Below are 22,954 nucleotides of genomic sequence, written 5' to 3'. Positions count from 1 at the left end.
TAGAGTCCATCCCTATGTATTCCAAAGAGTCCCTGATCCTGAAGAGTGTGTCCCCAGTGAGACTGCCCCCATAGGGATCCAGGGAGCAGAAACCTTGGGCTGAGTGTGGGCCATCAGGTAGAGAGCACAGACCTGTCCTGGTGGAGCAGTGTCCTCTGATGCAGGTATAATATTTCCCATGTCTGAGCAGGGCTCTCTGCAGTAAGTAGCCTGTACTTTAGTTAACATAGGTTACAGGTAGCTGTAGTTGTGGTCATGAATTTAGAACTGTTGTGGATCTTAACTTTGTACTGTTAAAGAATCTACCCCCCCTCCTGAGGTTGCACTGAGGCAGAACCTAATGTGGCAGATTTTAATGCCTATGCTTGTTGCCATGTTGACATTCTGCTCTGACCACCAGGTGCACCAGTTTCTTGAAGGACCATCAGACTTGTTAATCACCTCTGTGGAACTTTCTTCATAACCCAACCCCCAGGTAAATTGTAGGCAAATATAACATCCCGTATTGAAAGTTATATATTCAAAGAAATTTTGAGTATCTCTGCATTCTTTCAAAGAAACTACTTCATCATTGATTGGACTCTGACCTTATCTCCTGGGACCCTCAATATAACATAATTGTATGGATAATTAGATAATAATTATAAAAGGATTCATTCTATGGCTATAATTATTTCTTACTATGATAGATTATCCCATTCACAATTTTACCTACAATGTGACTGTCTTGTCATTGTATATGACACTCTTTGAGGCATGAATATATAAGTGACTTACATGGAGGAAAACAGACTACATTTTGCTCATGAAATGAGGAAGTTTTATGATTTCTCCAGGATACAGAGAAGGACCTGGATACACAGTGGTCATCACTCAACAGAGTAAAGTTCTGGCTGGTTGGAAACATGCATTGATTAAGACCCAATTGTTCATTTCTCTCCACGTGGTTTAATAAAAACAGAGAAAATATAATAAAATGACATAAAAATATAATAAAATGGCAGAGAGAATATAAAAATTTACAAAAGTGCTCCCCAGGATAAGAATGTTTGGGGTCACAGCTGTTATCTCAGGGGAGAATCTAGGCGATATTTCTTTTCTTTTATATATATTTTATTTATTTATCTGACAGACAGAGATCACAAGTAGGCAGAGAGGCAGGCAGAGAGAGAAGAGGAAGCAGGCTCCCCGCTGAGCAGAGAGCCCGATGCGGGGCTCGATCCCAGGACCCTGGGATCATGACCTGAGCCGAAAGCAGAGGCTTTAACCCACTGAGCCACCCAGGCGCCCCTAGGCGAGATTTCCTATGAAGGTGTTGGCCCCTCAGCTTGTGCATGAACAGAATGAAAACCATGAATGAGTCCTACATACAAACCATAATGATTCCTACACACAAAACGGTTGAGATTCATCTGAATGCTGCATAGAGTAAGTCTATGTGTTCCTCACAATGTAGAGTAGAACAGGATCCAAAGCCTAATAATGCTTGTGATGTATTTGATCTTCTTGTCCTATACATACAAAGGAACTACGATATTGACCAGCTGAGGTAGAATTCAGCAGAGGATATTGGAGCAGCCAATAGAATGTGGAACCTTTCCTTAATGCTTTGCCTACCTGGACTGATGGTGATGGCCTGGAAGATATTCAAGAGGTCAGAGTTGCCAGTGGGCAATCTCTGGACACTCTGTGAAACTAGAAAATGATGGAGAAGATGTTTTAAAGCAAAAGCTACCAAGGTGTCTGGGATTCCACGAGAAGGATGACCAACACTTTCCTACATCCAAATGACTGAGAAATACCTCTCCAACTTGTCATGGTTTCAGTGTAGTTAAGGAAAATGATGACATAAGAGCTAGAACAACAGGTTTCCAGGGAAAATCTGGACCAGGAAGTTCATTCCTAATTGTCATTTTCCAGGGTTCAATATTTACATTCAAAACTAGAGAAATCAGCATGGAAACATGAATTGTGGTACTCCTTTTCCATGAAAAATTTAATCTACAATATTCACCAAAGTCTAAAGTAATTATATAGTGTTCACAATGTATGGTCAACAGTTACTAATGCTTTTAAGGTTCATGAGTTTATGCTTTTGGACTAATATTATTCCATTTTTACTGATGTCATAATGAAATATATATATGTTTGTCTCTGACCCCAGTTTTGGTACAAAGCTCCCAACTCTTGTAAATTCCTAAGTGATAACAGCAGTAGGAGTAATCCTTACTCAGGGATGTGGCTCTGGGTGGGTTCCTGAATGGGAGCTGGCCACCAGAAAGACCAAACCATAACCAGAAGGTTGGAACATTCAGCTTCATCTCCCCACCCCCCTTACTCCAGAGAAGGGAGAATAGCTGCAAATGGAGTTATGACTGGCCATTCCCAAGAGCTCACCTGTTCACCTGTGTTACAGATATGTTACTTACAGTAGCCTCATGACAGCGTTCTGGTCAGTGAGATGAAGAGAGAAGCACCTGAAAGAGGTTGGCCTTCCCTGAATGAAAAAGGAGTGATTCTAAAATAAATTCCCTGAGTCCTATCAGACTTACACTGCCTCTGTGATGCCGAGAACATGGTTTGATGACTGAGGGTGGGGCAAGCACGTCTGGCCATGAGAGAAGTGTAAGCTGCTGGAGGACAACAGCAGAGGGAAGAAATAAACCAACCAGACTACATACACCACAGTGTGTATGAGCCCTTTTATCAGACATGAGCATTCCCTACTCAATATGCATGGAATACACGACATATGTCTTCTTTTCTAGAAGCACACATCTGCCTTTTCAGGGTATGGCGGACCACAAAGTAACAACCACCCTAATTGCAGCTTTATACTTCACTTGGATCAGGGTTACATGTGATCATGACCTGCCACCCAACTTCATGGTATCAGTTTCCACAACTGACAGGAGTCCTCTTTCCTGCTCCCCACAGGATGGGCAGAAACGTAGGACGGGCTGTGAATGAACATTTACCTTAAAAAGCAGGTGGACTGCTTGGGGCAGAAATGCTCACTGCCTCTGACTGGTGAGCTGCCCCCCAACTAATCAGTGCCCCTCACACAGATCGCAAGGAATAAGACTCCTCACAGGGCTCAAACAGGACGGAGTTTCCTGCCAACTGTGCATCAGCTTCACTGGAATATTGTCCAGCATTGGGTTAGATACCTAAGATTCTAGTGCTTGTTGACACTCAGCACACATCTTTCTGATTGTGCCAATGTCCAGAAGGGTGGATATCTACTATGCCATGTGACATTTGAAATATGTGTGTCCACAATGTTTGAATCTCCAGCAACCCCTCTCCATCCCCTGCCATGGATTTTGGACTGAAAAGAACAGTAATCTTGGTCATCCCACAGCATCTGTCCTCAGTACTACACAGGAGTTTGTGAAATCATGAAGACAAGATCTGACTTCTCCGAAACCCACCACATTTCTCAAGCCTCCATCTCTGTCATATTTGTTCATCACAAGTGGCTTCCTAAGCCCTTGAAGTGACTAAAAGACACTCCCTGTCATTTCTTTCCCCACACTTAAAAGTTTTCTGTATTTGCTTTCAGTAGGTCTTATCTTTCTCTGTAAGGATACCATCCACATATTTTATCTGCCTTCATAACTCTCAGTGGCAAGTGCCTGAATTAAACCTGTGGCCCACTGGCACCTCTTTCCTCCTACCTCAATGAAGTGATGACAATGCTGTATTTAAGTCTTGAATATGGCTTCCAGTGATCTGCTTAAAGATAATTTCTCATTGCTCAAAAAATTATAAATTACTCATGAGAACCTTTAAGAGTGACTGATGTGGAAATGGGGTAGCTTTGATGCATATGTTGCTGGCAATGCCAATGAGGAGACATAAAAGAACTGAAGATGATTTGGAAAGAAAAAAAATAGAATTTACCTTCCTATGTTCAGAGTCAATAGTGCAGCCCAGGATAGGTATCCTGTCTCCACAAGCAGAATTTATGCCAATACATCAGTCTGGATATTTTTCATCTCTTACCTGGGGCAATAACATTACTTCTAATGGAATACTGTTATCTTCCTAAGTATAGAAAAGCTATTAGAGACTCTACAACCCAAGACTCATGAAATCTTCATGTTTTCACTTTATTAAATTGTCACAGTAATGTGAACAACTTGGATGATATCAAGTATCAAAAATGAAGGAAAGAGAGGGACAAGTTAAATGGCAGAGGAGTAGGGGATGGTAAGTTTGTAGGTCCCTGGCATTCAGTTAGTTATCATTCTGAATGCCTGCAAAATCAATTGGAGATCTGAGAACAGAAATGCTAATTTTACAAATAAAAAGCATCCACTTCTTGGAAGGTAGGAGGTACAGAGACTTGAATCAGGGGCCATATATGGGAGGACAGTGTGAGGGGAGGGAGTCAGCTTAAGGAGACTTACTGAGAAGTATTAGAAGCAGTGGAGTGTGGTATCAGAACTTTTAAAAGTCTCCTCTGGTGGGGACACCCTTGGCTTAAAGGTGCTCAGATGACAGAGCAGGGTGGAATTGCTGGTGGGACAGTGGGGTCTCAGGATCCCTAGGGTCACAAGAAGAATGGGGATGCCTGAGTGAGGCAGAGTTCACAGGCATCAGAGCAGGGAAGCTGGCTGAAAACAGCACTGCTTTTTATTCTCGGTGTTGCCATTAACTGGGACCTGCTGCACTGTTGCACTTCTGCTCTTCCCTCTGGGGCCCAGCAAAAGGCCAAAGTGTAGCGAGACCTTCCCCCCTCCTCCAGAAGGAAGAGCACAGATCCACATCACAGGAGTCTGTACAATTCAGCAACTTGAAACTCAGTCACATGGCAGAGATGAAAACACTGGATCATGGACTGCATGAACACAGAGTTCAGATGGAAAACAGGGAGACAAAAGTACTTTCTGTGAGGGATTGCTGAAAATTTGGGGGTGGGGTGAGCAACGTTTCAGCCTTGGGGGTAGAGAGCAGGGTGCCATCATTTTCAACCCCTCCAACCATTGCTTAAAGCCTTCAGGGAGCAAAACAGTGCCACATAGTGGAATCTGGAATGACTTACACTGAGCATGTACTCCTGAAAGGGAGGTATAATTCCACTAGGAAAAAGGCCTCTGAGAATCAGGGTGCAACAGCACCCTCCCTGAGATCAGTGGGAACAAACAGCTAGCACCAAGTTTACCAGTCATAGGCAACTACAAAACTTCAGCTATTTGGAAAATAGTATATAGCATTAACAGTTTTTTTATTCTTCTATAGTCTCTCAGTTTTATTTTTTTAATTGTTTTTTTCAATTCTCTTTTTATTTTTATTTTATATATAGGTTATATATATGTATTCTTTGGTATTTTTTATGTTTAATTTCCATTCATTGTATCTTATATATATATGATGTGATATATAGATACACATATTTATATATTTTATATTATAAATATATATTTATAATATATAGATATATATAGATACAATACAGATATATATTTATATTATGTTATATATACATATATAATATATTATATATAAAATCTATATTATGTATATAATATATAATATATATTATATATATAATTATATATAAAATATATAATATATATTATATATATAATTATATATAAAATATATAATATAAAATCTATATTAAGTATATAATATATATAATATATATAATATTTAATATAAATATATTATATATTTATATATATAAGTATTATATATATAAATATATATATCCCTGGGGTCACAGGAAGAATGGGGATGCCTGAGTGATAAATATAAATATATTATAAATATAAATATATTATATTATATTATATATTTATATAAATATATATTTATATTTATATATAGATTATGGATTATAGATTTTATATAATATAGATTTTATATATAATATATAGATTTTATATTATATATATAATATAAAGTTTTATATATATACATATATATAAAATATAAAGCTTTATTTACTATTTTGGGATCTAGTTTCTTTTAACAAGCAGAACAAAATACACCCACAATCTAGAATTTTGGTCTGTTCTGTTTAGTTTCTGGTTCGATTTTTTATTTTCTTTAGTTTTTGTTTTCCTCTGATTTGTTTTGTTATTTTTTTTTCTGTTGTTGTTGTTAATATTCTTGTCTTTTCTCCCTCTTTTTTCTATTCTTTCCTGGACATAATAATAATATGGAGAAATTCACCACACAAGTAAGAACAGGAGTTAGTACTCACTGCCACAGATTTAATCAATATGGATAGAAGTAAGATGTCTGAAATAGAAATTATAACAATGATTATAAAGATACTTGCTGGGCCTGAGAAGAACATAGGCAACACTAGAGAAACCCCTACTATAGAAATAAAAGAACTAAAATCCAATCAGGTTGAAACTTAAAGGGCTATTAGTGAGATGCAGTAAAAAATGAAGTCTCTAAGAGTGAAGATAAATGAAGCAGGAGAGAGAGTCAGTGATATAGAAGACAAAATTATGGAAAATGAAGAAGGTGGAAATAAGAAAGATAACTACTATGTCGCAAAGTAAGACTGAGAAATCAGAAATTTAATAAAGTAAAATAAAATCCAGATAATAGCAGTCCCAGAAGATGAAGAGTAGTTAGAATGTTTACTTGAACCAATTATAGCTGAGAATCTCCCTAATCTGGGGAAGGAAACAGGCATTCAAGTCTAGGAGGCACAGAGAAGCCCCCTCAAAATCAATAAAAATAGGCCAACACCTCGATATATAATAATGAAGCTTGCAAATTTCACAGATAAAGAGAAAATCCTGAAAGCAGCTCAGAACAAGAGGTCTTTAACCAATGGTAGGTTAAAGGGTAGGTAAGACTGGCAGCAGACAGGCCGACAGAGACCAGGCAGACTGGAGAGGACTGGCATGATATAGTCAATGTGCTAAATGGGAAAAATATACAGACAAGAATACTTTATCTAGCAAGGTGGTCATTCAGAATAGAAGGAAAGATAGTTTCCAGGATAAATATATATGTATGTATGTATTTATGTATGTGTGTGTGTGTGTTTTTTTTTAATACTAAACCAGCTCTGCAAGAAATATCAAAGGGGATCCTTTGAGTGAAGACAGAGTCCAGAAGTAATAAAGACCAGAAAGGAACCAAGATAATTTACAGAAACATTAACTTTATAGGTAATACAACAGCACTAAATTCATATCTTTCAATAATTACTCTGAATGTGAATGGACCAAATGATTCAATCAAAAGGCACAGTATATCAGATTGAATAAAAAAACAAGACACATTGATATGCTGCTTAGAAAAGACTCATGTCAGGGGCACCTGGGTGGCTCAGTGGGTTGAGCCTCTGCCTTCGGCTCAGGTCATGATCTCAGGGTCCTGGGATTGAGCCCTGCATTGGGCTCTCTGCTTGGCAGGGAACCCTCTTTTCTCTCTCTCTCTGCCTGCCTCTCTGCCTACTTGTAATCTCTATCTCTCTGTTAAATAAATAAATAAATAAATACATCTTAAAAAAAAAAAAAAAGACTCATATTACAGCCTCAGACACCTCCAGATTGAAAGTGAGGGGGTGGGGAAACATCATGTCAATGAATATCAAGAAAGATGGAGTAACAATCCTTTTATCAGACAAACTGGATTTTAAACCAAAAACTGTAATAGGAGATGAAGGACACTGTATCATAATAAAAGGGTCTATCCAGCAAGAAAATCTAACAATTATAAATATTTACTTCCCTAACTTGGGAACAGACAATTGTACAAAACAATTAATAACAAAATTAAAGAAACATTGAAAACAATAATTGTAGGGAACATTAACACCCCACTAACAGCAATGGTCAAATCATCTAAGCAGATCAACAAGGAAACAAGGGCTTTGAATAACACACTGAATGAGAAGGACTTCACAGATATATTTAGAGCATTCCATCCTAAAACAGAATACACATGGAGAATTGTCCAGAATAGATCACATGTTGGGTCACAAATGAGGTCTCAACTGGTACAAAAAGACTGAGATTATTCCATTCATATTTTCAGACCAAAATGCTTTAAAATCTGAACACAATCGCAAGAGGAAATTAGGGTGGCTCCTGGGTGGCTCAGTGGGTTAAAGCCTGTGCCTTTGGCTCAGGTCACAATCTCAGGGTCCTGGGATTGAACCGTGTCGTGCATTGGTCTCTCTGCTCAGCAGGGAGCCTTCTCCCACCTCTCTCTCTCTCTGCCTGCCTCTCTGCCTACTTGTGATCTCTGCCTGTCAAAAAAATAAAATCTTCAAAAAAAGAGGAAATTAGGAAGGAACACAAATACTTGAAGTTAAAGAATGTCCTGCTAAAGAATGAATGGGTTGGGGTGCCTTCGTGGCTCAGTCAGTTGGGTGACTGCCTTTGGCTCAGTTCATGGTCTTGGGATCGAGTCCCACATCGGGATCCTTGCTCAGCGGGGAGTCTGTTTCTCCCTCTGTCCTTCCCCCTCTCATGCTCTCTCTCTCTCTCTCATTCTCTCCCTCTCAAATAAATAAAATCTTTAAAAAAAAGATTTTATTTATTTTTATATCTTTAAATTTTTTATAAAATAAATCATTTTTAAAAATATTTTATTTATTTATTTGACAGAGAGGGAGATCACAAGTAGGCAGAGAGGCAGGCAGAGAGAGAGAGGGAAGCAGGCTCCCTGCTGGGCAGAGAGCCTGATGCAGGGCTTGATTAAATAAATAAATAAATAAAATAAAATAGTCAAATAAATAAAATCTAAAAAAAAAAAAAAAAGAATGGGTCAACTGGAAAGTTCAAGAAGAATTAAAAAATATATATGGAGGCAAATGAAAATGAGAACACAACAGTTCAGAACCTTGGGATGCAGCAAAGGCAGTCCTAATAGGGAAGTATATAGCACTACAAGCCTTTCTCAAGAAACAAAAAGATTCTCAAATGCACAAAGTAACCTTATGCCTAAATGAGCTGAAAAAAAGAATAGCAAATAAAGCCTAAATGCAGCAGGAGGAGAGAAATAATAAAGATTAGAGCAGAAATCAATAAAATAGAAATCAAAATAACAGTAGTACAGATCAACAAAACAAGGAGCTGGTTCTTTGAAAGAATTAGTAAGTTCAATAACCCCCTAGCCCGACTTATTGAAAAGAAAAGAGAAAGGACCTGAATAAATAAAATCATAAATGAAAAGAGAGAGATCACAACCAGCACTGAAGAAATACAAACAACTGAAAGAGAATATTATGAGCAACTATATGCCAACCAATTCGGTAATCTGTAAGAAATAAATGCATCCCTAGAAACATGTAAACTACCAAAACTGAAATAAGAAGAAACAGAAAACCTGAACAGACCCAAAACAGCCAATGAATTGAAGCAGTAGGCAACAATCTCCCAACAAACAAGAATCCAGGGCTGGAAGAATAGTATCTATTCTTCTCAAGTTGTTTCAAAAAATAGAAATGGGGGCGCCTGGGTGGCTCAGTGGGTTGGGCCGCTGCCTTCGGCTCAGGTCATGGTCTCAGGGTCCTGGGATCAAGTCCCGCATCGGGCTCTCTGCTCAGCAGGGAGCCTGCTTCCCTCTCTCTCTCTCTGCCTGCCTCTCTGCCTACTTGTGATCTCTGTCTGTCAAATAAACAAATAAAATCTTAAAAAAAAAAATAGAAATGGGGGTGCCTGGGTGGCTCCGTGGGTAAAGCCCCTGCCTTTGGTGCAGGTCATGATCTCAGGGTCCTGGGATCAAGCCCCGCATCAGGATATCTGCTCAGCAGGGAGCCTGCTTCCCCCTCTCTCTGCCTGCCTCTCTGCCTACTTGTGATCTCTCTCTCTCTCTGTCAAATAAATAAATATTTTTTTAAAGATTTTATTTATTTATTTGACAGAGAGAGATCACAAGCAGGCAGAGAGGCAGGCAGCGAGAGAGGAGGAAGCAGGCTCCCCGCTGAGCAGAGAGTCCGATGCGAGGCTCCATCCCAGGACCCTGAGATCATGATCTGAGCCGAAGGCAGTGGCTTAACCCACTGAGCCACCCAGGTGCCCCAATTAAAAAAAAAAAAAAATAGAAATGAAAGGAAAACTTCCAAACCCATTCTATGAGGACAGCACTACCTTGATCCCAAAATCAAGTAAAGACCTCTCTAAATAGGATAATTACAGGCCAATATCCCTGATGAACATGGATGTAAAATTATCACCAAAATACTAATATCTAGGCTCCAACAGTATATTAAAAGGATTATTCACTACAACCAAGTGGGAATTATTCCTGGGCTACAATGGTGGTTCAACATCAGCAAATCAATCATGATAAACTACATTAATAAAAGAAAGGACAAGAACCATATGATCCTCTCAATAGATGTAGAAAAAGCTATGGACAAAATACAGCACCTTTCCTGAGAAAAACTCTCTGCAGTGTAGGGATAAAAGGAACATCCTTCAATATCATAAAAGCCATACATGAAAAACCCACAGCAAATATCATCTTCAGTGGGGAAAAACTGAAAGCTTTTCCCCCAAGGTCAGGAACACTACAGGAATGTCCATTCTTATTGTTCAATATAGTACTGGAAGTCCTAGACTCAATAATCAGACAACAAAAAGAATAGGCATCTTTTATATAGGCTAAAAAGAAGGGAAACTCTCACTCTTCTCAGATGACATCATACTTTATATAAAAAACACAAAGACTCTGAGGTGGGCAGGACTGATACAGGAATTCAGCGAAGTTACAGGATATAAAGTCAATGCACCTAAGTCAGCTGCATTTCTATACACTAACAATGAGGCAGGAGAGAAATCAAGGAGTCAATTCCATTTACAATTGCACCAAAAACCACAAGATACCTGGGAATAAACTTGACCATAGATGTAAAAAAGTTAAACTCTGGAAACTACAGATCACGTGTGGAAGAAATTGAGAAGCACAAAGAAATGGAAAAACATTCCATGCTCATGGATTGGAAGTACAAATATTGTTAAAATATCTATGCTACCCAAAGCAATATACACATTCAGGACAATCCATATCAAAATACCATTAGCATTTTTCATAGAGCTGAAACCTATGGAGTTATTCTTAGAGAATGTATTGTAAGCCCTAAGGGGTGACTGTGGAAGCAACTAAAACATCAGTGGCATTCCTGTTATTGGGCTATTGAACACAATGGCCCAGTAGGAACAGGATCCCATCATCCCTTGGGCAGGGCACAGATGAAGAGCTATGGAAGAAAATAACCCTCAACCCCCCTTCCTGCACCTGGTGATTGCTAACACAAACATCCTGCTCCTCCCTTATCTCATAACTTCCTCCATGCCCACTGGCATAAAGGGGAGGATGCAGGCCTGTTTGACATCTTTGTACTCCTTTCCCGTGCTTTGATACCTCTGCCCTTGCTCTTCTGATAGAAAAAATTTGCCGCTTCCAGCCGGCGACAAAAGAAAAATTAGGCACATACACGTCAGCTGCAAGAGATTGGGAGCAGGGGACAACAGTCGAAAAGGACTGCTGCCACGAGCAACTCCACAGTCTCACTTTTATTAGATAGAAACAATAGCCACCAGAAGGACCGATGAAGGTCAAACGTTAGTCACTTCGTGCGGACAAGCAAGGAGGAGGGTAAGGTTTCTAGTTAACCAGGCACATTCAAAGGACTCCTCTAACTAACAACGGGTGCTTCTGGGAAGAGAAAGGAGCGATAACAGAAAAGGGAAGCAGGCGGTTTTCGTTCCAACCTAAGCTGACCAGGAGTTCCTGGGTGCTCAGCTTCCCTGAAGCAGGCGGCAGTCCACCCTGGGCAGGCTGGGCGTCCCGGCTGCCCAAGGGGCGGCGTTCCGCCCTGAGCGAGCAGGGCATCCCCAGCTGCCCTGCTTCATGGTGGTACATCGTCCTTCTCCCCAAAGACCTGTTGCCAATATATGTATTTCTTAAGGCCATATCTAAATGTATTTGGCAACTAGTAAAATCCTCCAGGGGTTACAGTTTAAGTAACAAATAGTTCCGAGGGGCAGCAGCAAAAATTAATAATAGGAGTGCCTGGGTGGCTCGGCGGGTTAAACCCTTTGCCTTCGTTCGGCTTAGGTCATGATCCCAGGGTCCTAGGATGGAGCCCTGTATCTGGCTCTTTGCTCAGCAAGGAATCTGCTTCCTACTCCCTCTCTCTCTACCTGCCTCTCTGCTTACTTGTGATCTCTGTAAAATTAATTAATTAATTAATTAAATCTTTTCAAAAAACCCTAATAATAATAAATAAAATCTATATGCAGAATTCAGATCCTCTACTCGCCCTTGCAAAGGCAGCCCTGCATTGTGACTCAGATTAGTGTCTGAGAACTTTATTTCAGTGTTTGAAAACAGGGAAAAAACAATCCTAAAATTTGTATGGAGGCAGAAAAGACCCTGAATAGACAAAGTAATGTTGGAAAAAGAAAAACAAAGCTGGAGGCATCACAATTCCCGACTTCAAGCTCTCTTGCAAAGCTACAATCATTGAGACAGTATGGTACTAGCACAAAACAGATACATGGATCAACAGAACAGGACAGAGAACTCAAAAATAGACTTTCAACTCTATAGCAACTGATCTTCATCAGAGCAGGAAAGAATATAAAATGGAAAAAAGATGTCTCTTCAACAAATGGCATTGGATATATGGAAGAGCTACATGTAGAAGAATTAAACTGGACCAATTTCTTATACTTTTATACAAAAAAATAAACTCAAAATGGATGAAAGACCTAAACATAAGGCAGGAATCCATCAAAATCCTACAGAAGAACATGGGCAGTAACTTCTTTGACCTCAGCCACCACAACTTCTTGCTAGACATATCTCCAAAGGAAAGAGAAACAAAAGCAAAAAATGAACTATTGGGACTTCATCAAGATGAAAAGCTTTTGCAGAGCAAAGGAAATAGTCAACAAAACTAAAAGGCCACCTACAGAATAGGAGAAGATATTTACAAATGTCTTATCAGTTGAAGGGCTAGTATCCAAAATCTGTAGAGAACTTCTCAAACTCATCACCCAAAAACCAAATATCCCAGTCAAGAAATGGGCAGAAAACAAGAACAGACATTTCTCCAAAGAAGACATACAAATGGCCATCACACACATGAAAAAATGCATAATATCCCTCGGCATCAGGAAAATACAAATCAAAACTAAAATGAGATATCATCTCACACCAATTAGAATGGCAAAAATTAACAAGTCAGGAAACCACAGATGTTGGCGAGGTTGCAAAGAAAGGGTAACACTCCTACACTGTTGGTGGGAATGCAAGCTGGTGCAGCCACTCTGGAAAACAGTATGGAGGTTCCTCAAAAAGCTGAAAATAGAGCTACCCTACGACCCAGCAATTGTACTGCTAGGTATTTATCTAAAGAATACAAGCAGTGATTTGAAGGGGCACACGCACCCCAATGTGTATAGCAGCAATGTTCATAAGAGCCAAACTATGGAAAGAACACAGGTGTCCCATCAGTAGATGAATGGATAAAGAATATGTGGTATATGTATAACTATGTATACATACATATTACTTGGCCATCAAAAAGAATGAAATCTTTGCATTTGCAACAATGTGGATGGAACTAGAGGGTATTATGCTAGGGAAAATAAGTCATTAAGACAAATACCATATGGGGGCACCTGGGTGGCTCAGTGGGTTAAAGCCTCTGCTTTCAGCTCAGGTCATGATCCCAGGGTCTTGGGATCAAGCCCCACATCAGGCTCTCTGCTTGGCAGGGAGCCTGCTTCCTCCTCTCTCTCTGCCTGCCTCTGCCTGCTTGTGGTCTCTGTCAAATAAATAAATAAAATCTTTAAAAAAAAAAAAAAAAAAGACAAATACCATATGATTTCACTCATATGTGGACTTTAAGAAATAAAACAGATGAACGAAGGGGAATAGAAGGAAAAAAATAGATGAAAATAGAGAGGGAGGCAAACCAGAAAAGACTCTCATGTTCGTTGGTTTTTGTTTTCAAGATTTATTTATTTGAGAGATGGAGAGAGAGAGAGAAAAAGAGAGAGCATAAGCCAAGGGGAAAGGCAGAGGGAGAAGCAGACTTCCCACCTCGGAGGGAGCCAGATGTGGGGCTTGATCCCAGGACCCTGAGATCATGTCCTGAGCCACCCAGGTGTCCCCAGAGAAAGTAATTCTAACAGTCAGTGGAGTGAAAAGGCAACCTGAAAAATGCATGGACATTTTTTGCAGAGCCTCTAGATATTAAGTATTTAACATCTAGAATATAGAAAGAACTTTTGCAGTGACAACCAAACAGCAACCAGCATTATTAAGAACTGGACGAAGTTTTCAGTGGGCACAATACAAGGAAGATATACAAATGGACAAGCATACAAAAGATGCTCAAAATCACTATTCATTAGAGAAACACAAATCAAACAGTGAGTCATCACCTCACACCTGTTCAGATCTCACTATGAAACAAGAAGAAAAACACCTACATGTGTCGGAAGGATGAGACACTGGAACCATTATGCACTGCTAGAGGAAATGCAAATGGAACAATCACTATGGAAAATGGAAAGGAGTTTCCTCAGTGCTTTTAAAATCATATTATCATATGACTCAGCCATCCCACTTGACAGTATATAGCCAAAAGAATTCAAAGCAGGATCTGCAAGAGATATTTGCACAAGCAGATTCACAGCAGCGTTACTCAAAAAGCCAATAAGTGACAGCAACAGAAATGTTCCTGAATACATAAAAAAAACATAGCATATATATTTACCAGAATAATTCAGCCTTGAAAAGAAAGACACATCTTGTTGCCTTATACAATGTGGTTAAAACGGGATGGTGTTTTGTAAAGTGAAATAAAGGAGTCACAGAAACAGATACACTATGATTTCACTTAAGTGACTGACTGATGTCACAAACAGCAGGAGGAAGGAAGGAAGGAAGGAAACAAGGAAGGAGAAACAGAGAATGCCAGGGGCTTAGAGAAAAATGTGAAAGTGGCCACTTAACAAGCATTAAGTTTCAGTTTTGCAGGACGAGAAAACTCCAGAGATTGGTTTTCCAATCATGTAAATACCTTTAACACTTTAGTTAAAAATGACTAAAATGGAAAAAAAATGGTTAAAATGGTAAATTTCATGGCATATATATATTTTTAAGATTTTATTTATTTTTTAGAAAGAGAGGGAGTGTGAATGGCAGAAGAGCAGAGGGAGAGGCACAGACAGATTCCATGCTGATCACTCAGTGGGACGTGGGGCTCAATCCCACAAGCCTGAGATCATGACCTGAGCCCAAACCAAGAGTCAGACACTTAACTGACTAAGCCATCCAAGCGTCCCTCATGGCATTTAATTTTGATGACACTTAAGAATAAATTTGGACCCCTAAAACTGATACAGAGATAGGAGATTTTAAAAATTACCTTCAGTTGAAAAGGTATTTCTCTCTCAAAGAGAATATGAATTCATCCACAAATAGAGGATGACATTAATTCCATATCACAGCCCACCCAGGATCAACAGTATAAAACAATCACTGACAACTAACCAAGATAAGGAAGTCTAAGTCATGAACCAACAGTGTATGGGTAATATTTATACAAATATGCACATAATTTTATTGGCAATGGACATATGGCTGATTCATATTTGAACTAAACCCTACACTGTCTTCCAAGTCCTGAGTTGAAAAGGGTTATCTAAAACTATAAAACATAGGGACGCCTGAGTGGCTCAGTTGGTTAAGCGGCTGCCTTCGGCTCAGGTCATGATTCCAGTGTCCTGGGTTTGAGTCCCACATCAGGCTCCTTGTTCGGCAGGGAGCCTGCTTCTCCCTCTACCTCTGCCTACCTCTCTATCTGCCTGTGGTCATGCTCTCTCTCTCTAACAAATTAGTAAATAAAATCTTTAAAAATAATAAAACTATAAAACACAGATTAAAAAAACACAATTCATTAATGCTGTGGGAACTATCATTAAAAATGAAGTTTTTTTTATTGAGTTGTAAAACAAGAATAAGAGGGGCACCTGGGTGACTCAGTGGATTAAGTCTCTGCCTTTGGCTCAGGTCATGATCTCAGGGTCCTGGGATCGAGCCCTGCATCGGGCTCTCTGCTCAGCGGGGAGTCTGCTTCCCCCTCTCTGTCTGCCTACTTGGGATCTCTATCTTGCTGTCAAATAAATAAATAAAATAAAAAAGGAAATTTTCACTGAAAAAATTCTGAAACAAATATTCCATCATAAAAGGATCCTTCCAGGGGCACCTGGGTGGCTCAGTGGGTTAAAGCCTCTGCTTTCGGCTCAGGTCATGATCTCAGGGTCCTGGGATCGAGTCCCACATCGGGCTCTCTGCTCAGCGGGGAGCCTGCTTCCTCTTCTCTCTCTGCCTGCCTCTCTGCCTACTTGTGATCTCTGTCTGTCAAATAAATAAATAAAATATTAAAAAAAAAAAAAGGATCCTTCCATATAGTTATCATTTTAAACAGATTGGACACTGAGAAAAAGCACACATTTAAAGCACTAGCATATGTTATATGGCACAAATTTCTCAGAAAATTATGGTCAGTTATTAAAATGCTCTAATAAAAATTTTATGGATAAGCATTTAAATAACATTAGAGGGTTTTTAAAAAAGGTTTTATTTATTTATTTGACAGAGAGACACAGCGAGAGAGAGGGAACGCAAGCAGGGGGAGAGGGAGTGGGAGAGGAAGGAGCAGGCTCCTCGCTGAGCAGAGAGTCTAATGTGGGGCTCAATCCCAGGACCCTGAGTTCATGACCTGAGCCAAAGGCAGATGATCAACGACTGAGCCACCCAGGTGCCCCACATTAGAGAATTTTTAAAGAGAGTCTCAGGGGCATCCAGTCAGTTAAGTGCCTGACTTTTGGTTTCAGCTCAGGTTGGGATCTCAGGGTCCTGAGACTGGGCCCCATGTCCAGCTCTGCACTCAGTGCACTGTCCGCTTAAGACTCTCTCTTCCCCTCCCTCTGACCTTCCACCCTACCCACCCCTGTTCTCACTCTAAAATAAATAAGTACATCTTTTTTTTTTTCTTTCACTACACAATAATTTATTACGACACAGCTTCAGAGCAAGCACACACTCCTGACTACCCCAACTAGGGGACCCTTTTCTTCTCCCTTGCCTTTCGGACCTCTTCTATCAAATCTTTCAGATACTGGATATCCTTGGCTAAAGACTCTGCCCGCTCTTTCAGAGCCTCATTCTTCTTTTCCAGCTCTTTGCACTCGCCAATGAGGGCCTCCTGCTCTGCCCTCTTCTTCTGGCGGTACCTAGTGGCTGCTGTCTTGTTCTGCTCCATTTTTTTCAGCTTCTTATCTAGTTTCTCAACCTTTACTTTTGCTGCTGTCTTCTCTCCAGGAGGATCATAGGGTTTGGGGCGGGCAGAACCACAGAGGAAACCTGGAGACAGCAAGCTCCTATTTGGAGAGCCCCTGGAGGTAGAGGGGCTATGCTGTGGGGACCCCAGATAGGACTCAGGACTCATACAGATGCCGCTATCATTATCTGAGGGGGCATGCTCCTCCTTGATGCACTGAGGGATCATGGTAATGTAAGCAGTAGAGTCTGACTTTCTATCTCCTTCAGAAATATCCACTTCACTGCCCAGCTCTAAACTAAAGGAATGATCTGGAGTGGAGCACAGCGCCCCTGGGGATAGAGGAAGTGATTGCAGGAAGGTAAAGGGGGCAATCTGGTCTGTTTTGGGTAAACTTTCTGGAAGATGGCCAATTGGGTTCACCGTCTGGGGGGGCTCCTTATTTGTCTCCTGGACTAAGGGGTGGAAGAGATCACACGTGTCATCCAACGTGGCCAAAAGCTCATCTGGCATGGTTTCCAGGTCATCTATACTGAACAGAGAATCAAAATCAAACTCCTTCAGATCCATTTTCTCCACCATCCAATCTGTCCCGGAGAAGGCATCCTCCTTGCCGTTGTCTGAGGCACTGACCAACCCATCCACAGCCTGCCATTCCCAGGAGCCCGCCTTAGCCTTGTCGCTGGAGAACCCATGAGGTTTGAAGTGCTTGGCCACCTCCAGGTAGTCGTCTAAGAGACCTAGGCCTTCCTCAGCCCCCAAACCCGACTGGTCGAAGGGGGACATCAAGTCCCCCACCAACACCTCGCTGCTCAGGAAACTCATCTCGGCCATGTCGCGGGACTTTACTGGCATCGAGGAATGTGCTTAATTCGAAGATGTCTTTGTCGGTTACTGCAACGCTGCTGCTGAATGCCGTCAGAAGCGCCATGGCTTAAGCCGCTGGGGGGTGCCGCTGCAGAGCCTGGTGCTGCTGCCGCAGCTGCAAAGGCCAATGCTGCCGCAGGCACTGCTGCCTCTAATACGCCACCGCGGCCGAGGACCCTGCGGGGATTGGAGGAGGGAAGGCACGCACTTGCGGAAAAGATCTACATAGGAGGGCGGGAGAAAAAGAAAATGCATAAGTACATCTTTTAAAAAGAGTTCCACTTTAAAACAGAATGCCAAGGTCGTAGTCTCCCTTCAGAAGCAACAACAAACATCTCTGAATAGAGAAAGACCATGATTGTTGTAAAATATCCTGAATATCACTGCTATGTAAAATACACATTTGGGCATTAGTTATACTGCAATTCAGTTACATTTTGAGAACATTATTTCAAGTAGCACTTCCCAAATCCCATGTTAAGGTGTGGTCTCCTGCTTGACCTTCGCACCTCCCCTGTGTCACCTGCTTTACTCTTCCTACCCACTGGAGTGTAAGACGCTTTCTCTCCAGATCCCAGGGCTCCTTGACTCCAGGATCTGGCTCAGATAGAGTGAGACTCATCTAGTTTAAAAATAGGAATATGCATTTTGCTGGATTACTTTTCTTTTTAAAAGATTTTTATGTATTATATTTGACACAGAGAGACAGAGAGAGAGAGAGATATCACAAGTAGGCAAAGAGGCAGACAGAGAGAGTGGGGAGGGAAGCAGGCTCCCAGGGCATGATCCCAGGAACCTGAGATCAGTATCTGAGCCAAAGGCAGAGGCTTAACCCACTGAGCCACCCAGTAAACCCCGTTGGATTATTTTTCAACACAGCATTATCCTCAGTAGAGAAGAGAGGACATTATAGAATTCTAGAAAACAGTTTCCCAAAATACTCTTTTTTTTTTTTTAAGATTTTATTTATTTATTTGACAGATGGAGATCACAAGTAGGCAGAGAGGCAGGCAGAGAGAGAGAGAAGAGGAAGCAGGCTCCCTGCTGAACAGACAGCCCAATGTGGGGCTCAATCCCAGGACTCTGGGATCATGACCTGAGCCGAAGGCAGAGGCTTTAACCCACTGAGCCACCCAGGTGCCCCCCAAAATACTCTTATTTGGCAAGTTCAGAGGGAATGATTTTATGACAATTATAGGTGCTACTAGACTATGAAGAATGGCAACAACAATCCTTTTTAAACACTTACTAGTCACTAGAGAGCATTATAACAATCTGTATAAGTTAATACAAACAAAAACACACACCGAAATAACTTATGAGACCAAACATATTTTTTTCTTTTATGAGAGTACTTTGCCAAACATCCAGTAAATGCAAGAAACTAGGTTTGGTTTTTTTTAAAAGATTTTATTTATTTGACAGAGATAGAGAGATCACAAGTAGGCAGAGATGCAGACCGAGAGAGGGAGAAGCAGGCTTCCCACTGAGCAGAGAGCCTGATGTGTGGCTCGATCCCAGGACCCTGAGATTATGACCTGAGTTAAAGGCAGAGACTTAACTCACTGAGTCACCCAGGTGCCCCCCCAGTCCCACTTTAAAATGAATCCCCTAATGCTGATGCTGTGGCTTTCAATTATAGAACTAAGCTCGGGCTACCTAGATGACGACATGACTGAGGGCAGTCAATGCCACCAGCTGCAGGCTGTAAGGATGCTGGGGGCACCCACCACCCACCACCCACCACCCACCACCCACCACATACATGCTAGGATTACCAGCAGCCCTCTTGGTCCAATGGCCTTGATGCATGTGCTACAGCACACCCAAAACTCTGTCAACATGAGAGTGTATTCTACGTGTCTGGTAGCCCAGTGGATTGATGACCTAACTGTTATGCAGCCCTATACACCATGGCTATAGGGTAGACCTACCCTGTCTCCTTCACGGTCTCTCCCCACTCCTATCCAGGAGGTCCCTACCTGAGCTCCTACTCTTGCTCTACCTACAGCCATTCCCAACCCAGAACAGGTAACACCAAGCCCATGGTCCCCCTGTTCTTGTACTTTGGTACACTCTAGCATGCCAAGACAATGTTGTAACCTGAGGGAGATCACTCTTTGTTACAATAAAGGAAAGAAACTCATGACAGGAAGCATTAAGCCCAGGCTAGCTACACTGGGGCTATAGGGATCCAAGATGCCCCGAAGAAAACAGTCCAACCTGCTGGAAAGCTGACCCTGATCAACCCCTACTAAGGTTTCCTCCCAATGGAGGGCCTCTCACTTTAGACCCTCAAGCATGTGATGTGATAGAAGAGGGCCACCATTTACTCAACACAACCAACCCTTGGTAGGAGTTCTATCTGACACCCAATGTCTCCAAACCCACACATAATTGCCCTTAACTTGATGGGCACATGTCCACCACATCATGGTGCACTGCAGAACCTGGCACTCTTTTCACATGTGGAAGATATATCCATCAATGTTTACCAGCTAACCAGAGAGGGCCATGTCCATGGATGCTTCCTACTCCACAGGTAGATATAGTCCACAAAAATCAATCCCTCTCCATTCCCTTGTTGGCATACGTATTGTCCAAGAGGGTCATCCAAACCATCCCACTTTTGGTTGGATTAGGCATAATGATAGCTGTGGGCATAAGGATAGGAGGAATGGCCTCATCCTATTATTACAAGAAGCTGTCAGAAAATCTTGCAGAAGATATGGAGCAGGTGGCTAAGTCTGTGATTACCATATAAGATCAGATTTACTCCTTAGAAGCAGGGGTACTACAGAATCAAAGGGGCTAAGACCTGCTCACTGCCAAAAAGGGGGGGAACTCTGCCTCTTCCCAAATCAGAAATGTTGTTTCTACATGAACCAGTCAGAGTTAGTCAGAGACATGATCCAATGACTACAAGATCAGACTGCACACAGGAGACAAGAATTAGCAAATCCTTGGGGCAATTGGTATGATGTATGGGGCTGGGCTGTGCGGCTCTTTCCTTTAGCCAGCCCTCTCTGCATGCTCCTGTTGGTACTCCTGTTCAGTCCACGTATTATTAATCTTATCACCCTATTCATCAGCTCTCAGTTGGAATCAATTAAATTGCAATTATTGGTAACTCAATACAGGTCTCTAGATCAACAAAAATCCAATGGAAATTATCGATGTCCATTCTAAGTTTAAAAAGTCATTGAAAGGGGGGGATGAAGAGGAAAATCAGCCAGAGCAGGTTCACCCAGGGCAGCCCCAGGCCAGCAGACCCCAGTAGATAGAGCAAGAGATAACTAGAAGTCCCACTAAGGAGCAAGAGATAACCAGCTCTTTCTGCTTCTGTAAACAGACTTCCCACCACAAGCCCCCTCCACTGCCATAAGAGCCTAGAGCAACCTCCCACTCCCCCAGTTTAAATGTACCTCCCAGCAGCTAGCATAGCCCTTGGAGGACCCCCTACACCCCCTGATAAAAACTCTGTAATCCCACTACGTAGGACCCAGAGCTTTAAGCACTAGCTCGTCTGGGTCCACCAGCATAAAATAAATTCAAGTTCTCCTACTACTCTGAGTGTCTCTTGGTCTCTTGCCAATCTGATTATTTTCTGTGACAATACAGACATATCACAAATATCACCTGCCTGAGACTTTGCACAGTTGGTCTCAACCTACAAATATATATGTAAGCAAAAATAACATTAAAAGTATTTGTTCTGTTTTAAAGGTATAAAAAATAGAATTAAACTGTAATGAACAACAACAGAAAGGTTTAAAAGGACTGTGCATATCAAAAACTTAGCTTTAAGAAAACTGTGAAGGAAAATGTGAAATGACTCCTGAATATGGTGCTTTCATTTTGCAGTGGGAGAAGTAAGGCTTCTGGCTGGGAAGATCTCTCTTGATAAATAACTTAGTATATGATAACAGCAGAGAAATTTCTTTTTGTGTGGGTGGAGTTTGATCATAAACTCATTTTGGTGAGGACTGACTGGTCCTCTACTAGTTATAGTAGGCTATGGAATCTGAGAGGCTTGGTGGGTTTTGTTGTTGAGTGTGTGTGTGTTTAAAAGAGAAAGACAGAGACAGAGAGACAGATTGTGGGGGGGGGGGGGTTGGGTAGGGGAAGAGGGAGAGAGAAACTTAAGCAGGCTCCATGCCCAGCATGAACTCTACCAGGAGTCAGTCACAGGACCCTGAAAACACAACAAGCCACCCAAGTGTCCATGTTTAAATTGTTTTTTAGCTAGCCATGAGAAACTGTTTCTGATCTAGCTCCCCACTTATAGCCTAATAGGCTGCACATTACAAAATTAGCTGTAGTTCAGTTATGACTTGACTAAAGGACGATGACTTCGTCTTGTAATACCGCATGGCCACAATATGCTTTATGGTCAGGAGAAGCACAGATTACAGGCCCAGATGCATCTGCCTCTTAGAAATTTAAAATTCTTCACAATGCAGCCCATTTAAAGGCTTGATGCATTCTGTAGAGGAGATTCTGAATAAATCCAAAGACAAAGGACCTTAGCTCTTCTTAGTAGAACCTGGCAGACTCACCTTCAGCACCCATCAGCCATGGCCCAGGGATGACATTCACAGTACAAATAATTTAGATGCTCCATCCGGGGAAGCATAGAAAACTCACCCACTTAGCATACTAAGTGCTCTGAATTTATGACTCCAGAGAAAACCAGCACAAAATATAATCAACCATCTCCAGTGACACCAGAAGGAGCAAGAGGACTCTAATCAGCACATTCAGTCACAGCTAACTCCCCTGAGGTAGTGC

General features: G+C 41.3%; 2 protein-coding genes across 2 annotated transcripts in view; both read right to left on the bottom strand.

Annotated features, from left to right (window-relative positions):
* Positions 1–22,954, bottom strand: part of LOC131817679 (zinc finger protein 501-like) — a 202,278-nt gene that overhangs the window by 127,072 nt on the left and 52,252 nt on the right.
* On the bottom strand, positions 17,060–18,406 carry LOC131818296 (cyclic AMP-dependent transcription factor ATF-4-like). The gene has a single exon (XM_059152622.1). It carries the CDS (start codon positions 18,149–18,151, stop codon positions 17,075–17,077), a length of 1,077 nt encoding a protein of 358 aa, XP_059008605.1. The 5' UTR covers positions 18,152–18,406; the 3' UTR covers positions 17,060–17,074.

Source organism: Mustela lutreola, chromosome 16, assembly GCF_030435805.1.
Source record: "Mustela lutreola isolate mMusLut2 chromosome 16, mMusLut2.pri, whole genome shotgun sequence".
Lineage (NCBI taxonomy): Eukaryota > Metazoa > Chordata > Mammalia > Carnivora > Mustelidae > Mustela > Mustela lutreola.
The sequence above is the reverse complement of the archived record's forward strand: the minus strand, read 5'-3'. Positions and strand labels throughout refer to the sequence as shown.

What these genes read in the sequence shown, in the direction of transcription:
- LOC131818296 (XM_059152622.1), bottom strand. Translation starts at nt 18,151, where the DNA reads ATGCCAGTAAAGTCCCGCGACATGGCCGAGATGAGTTTCCTGAGCAGC.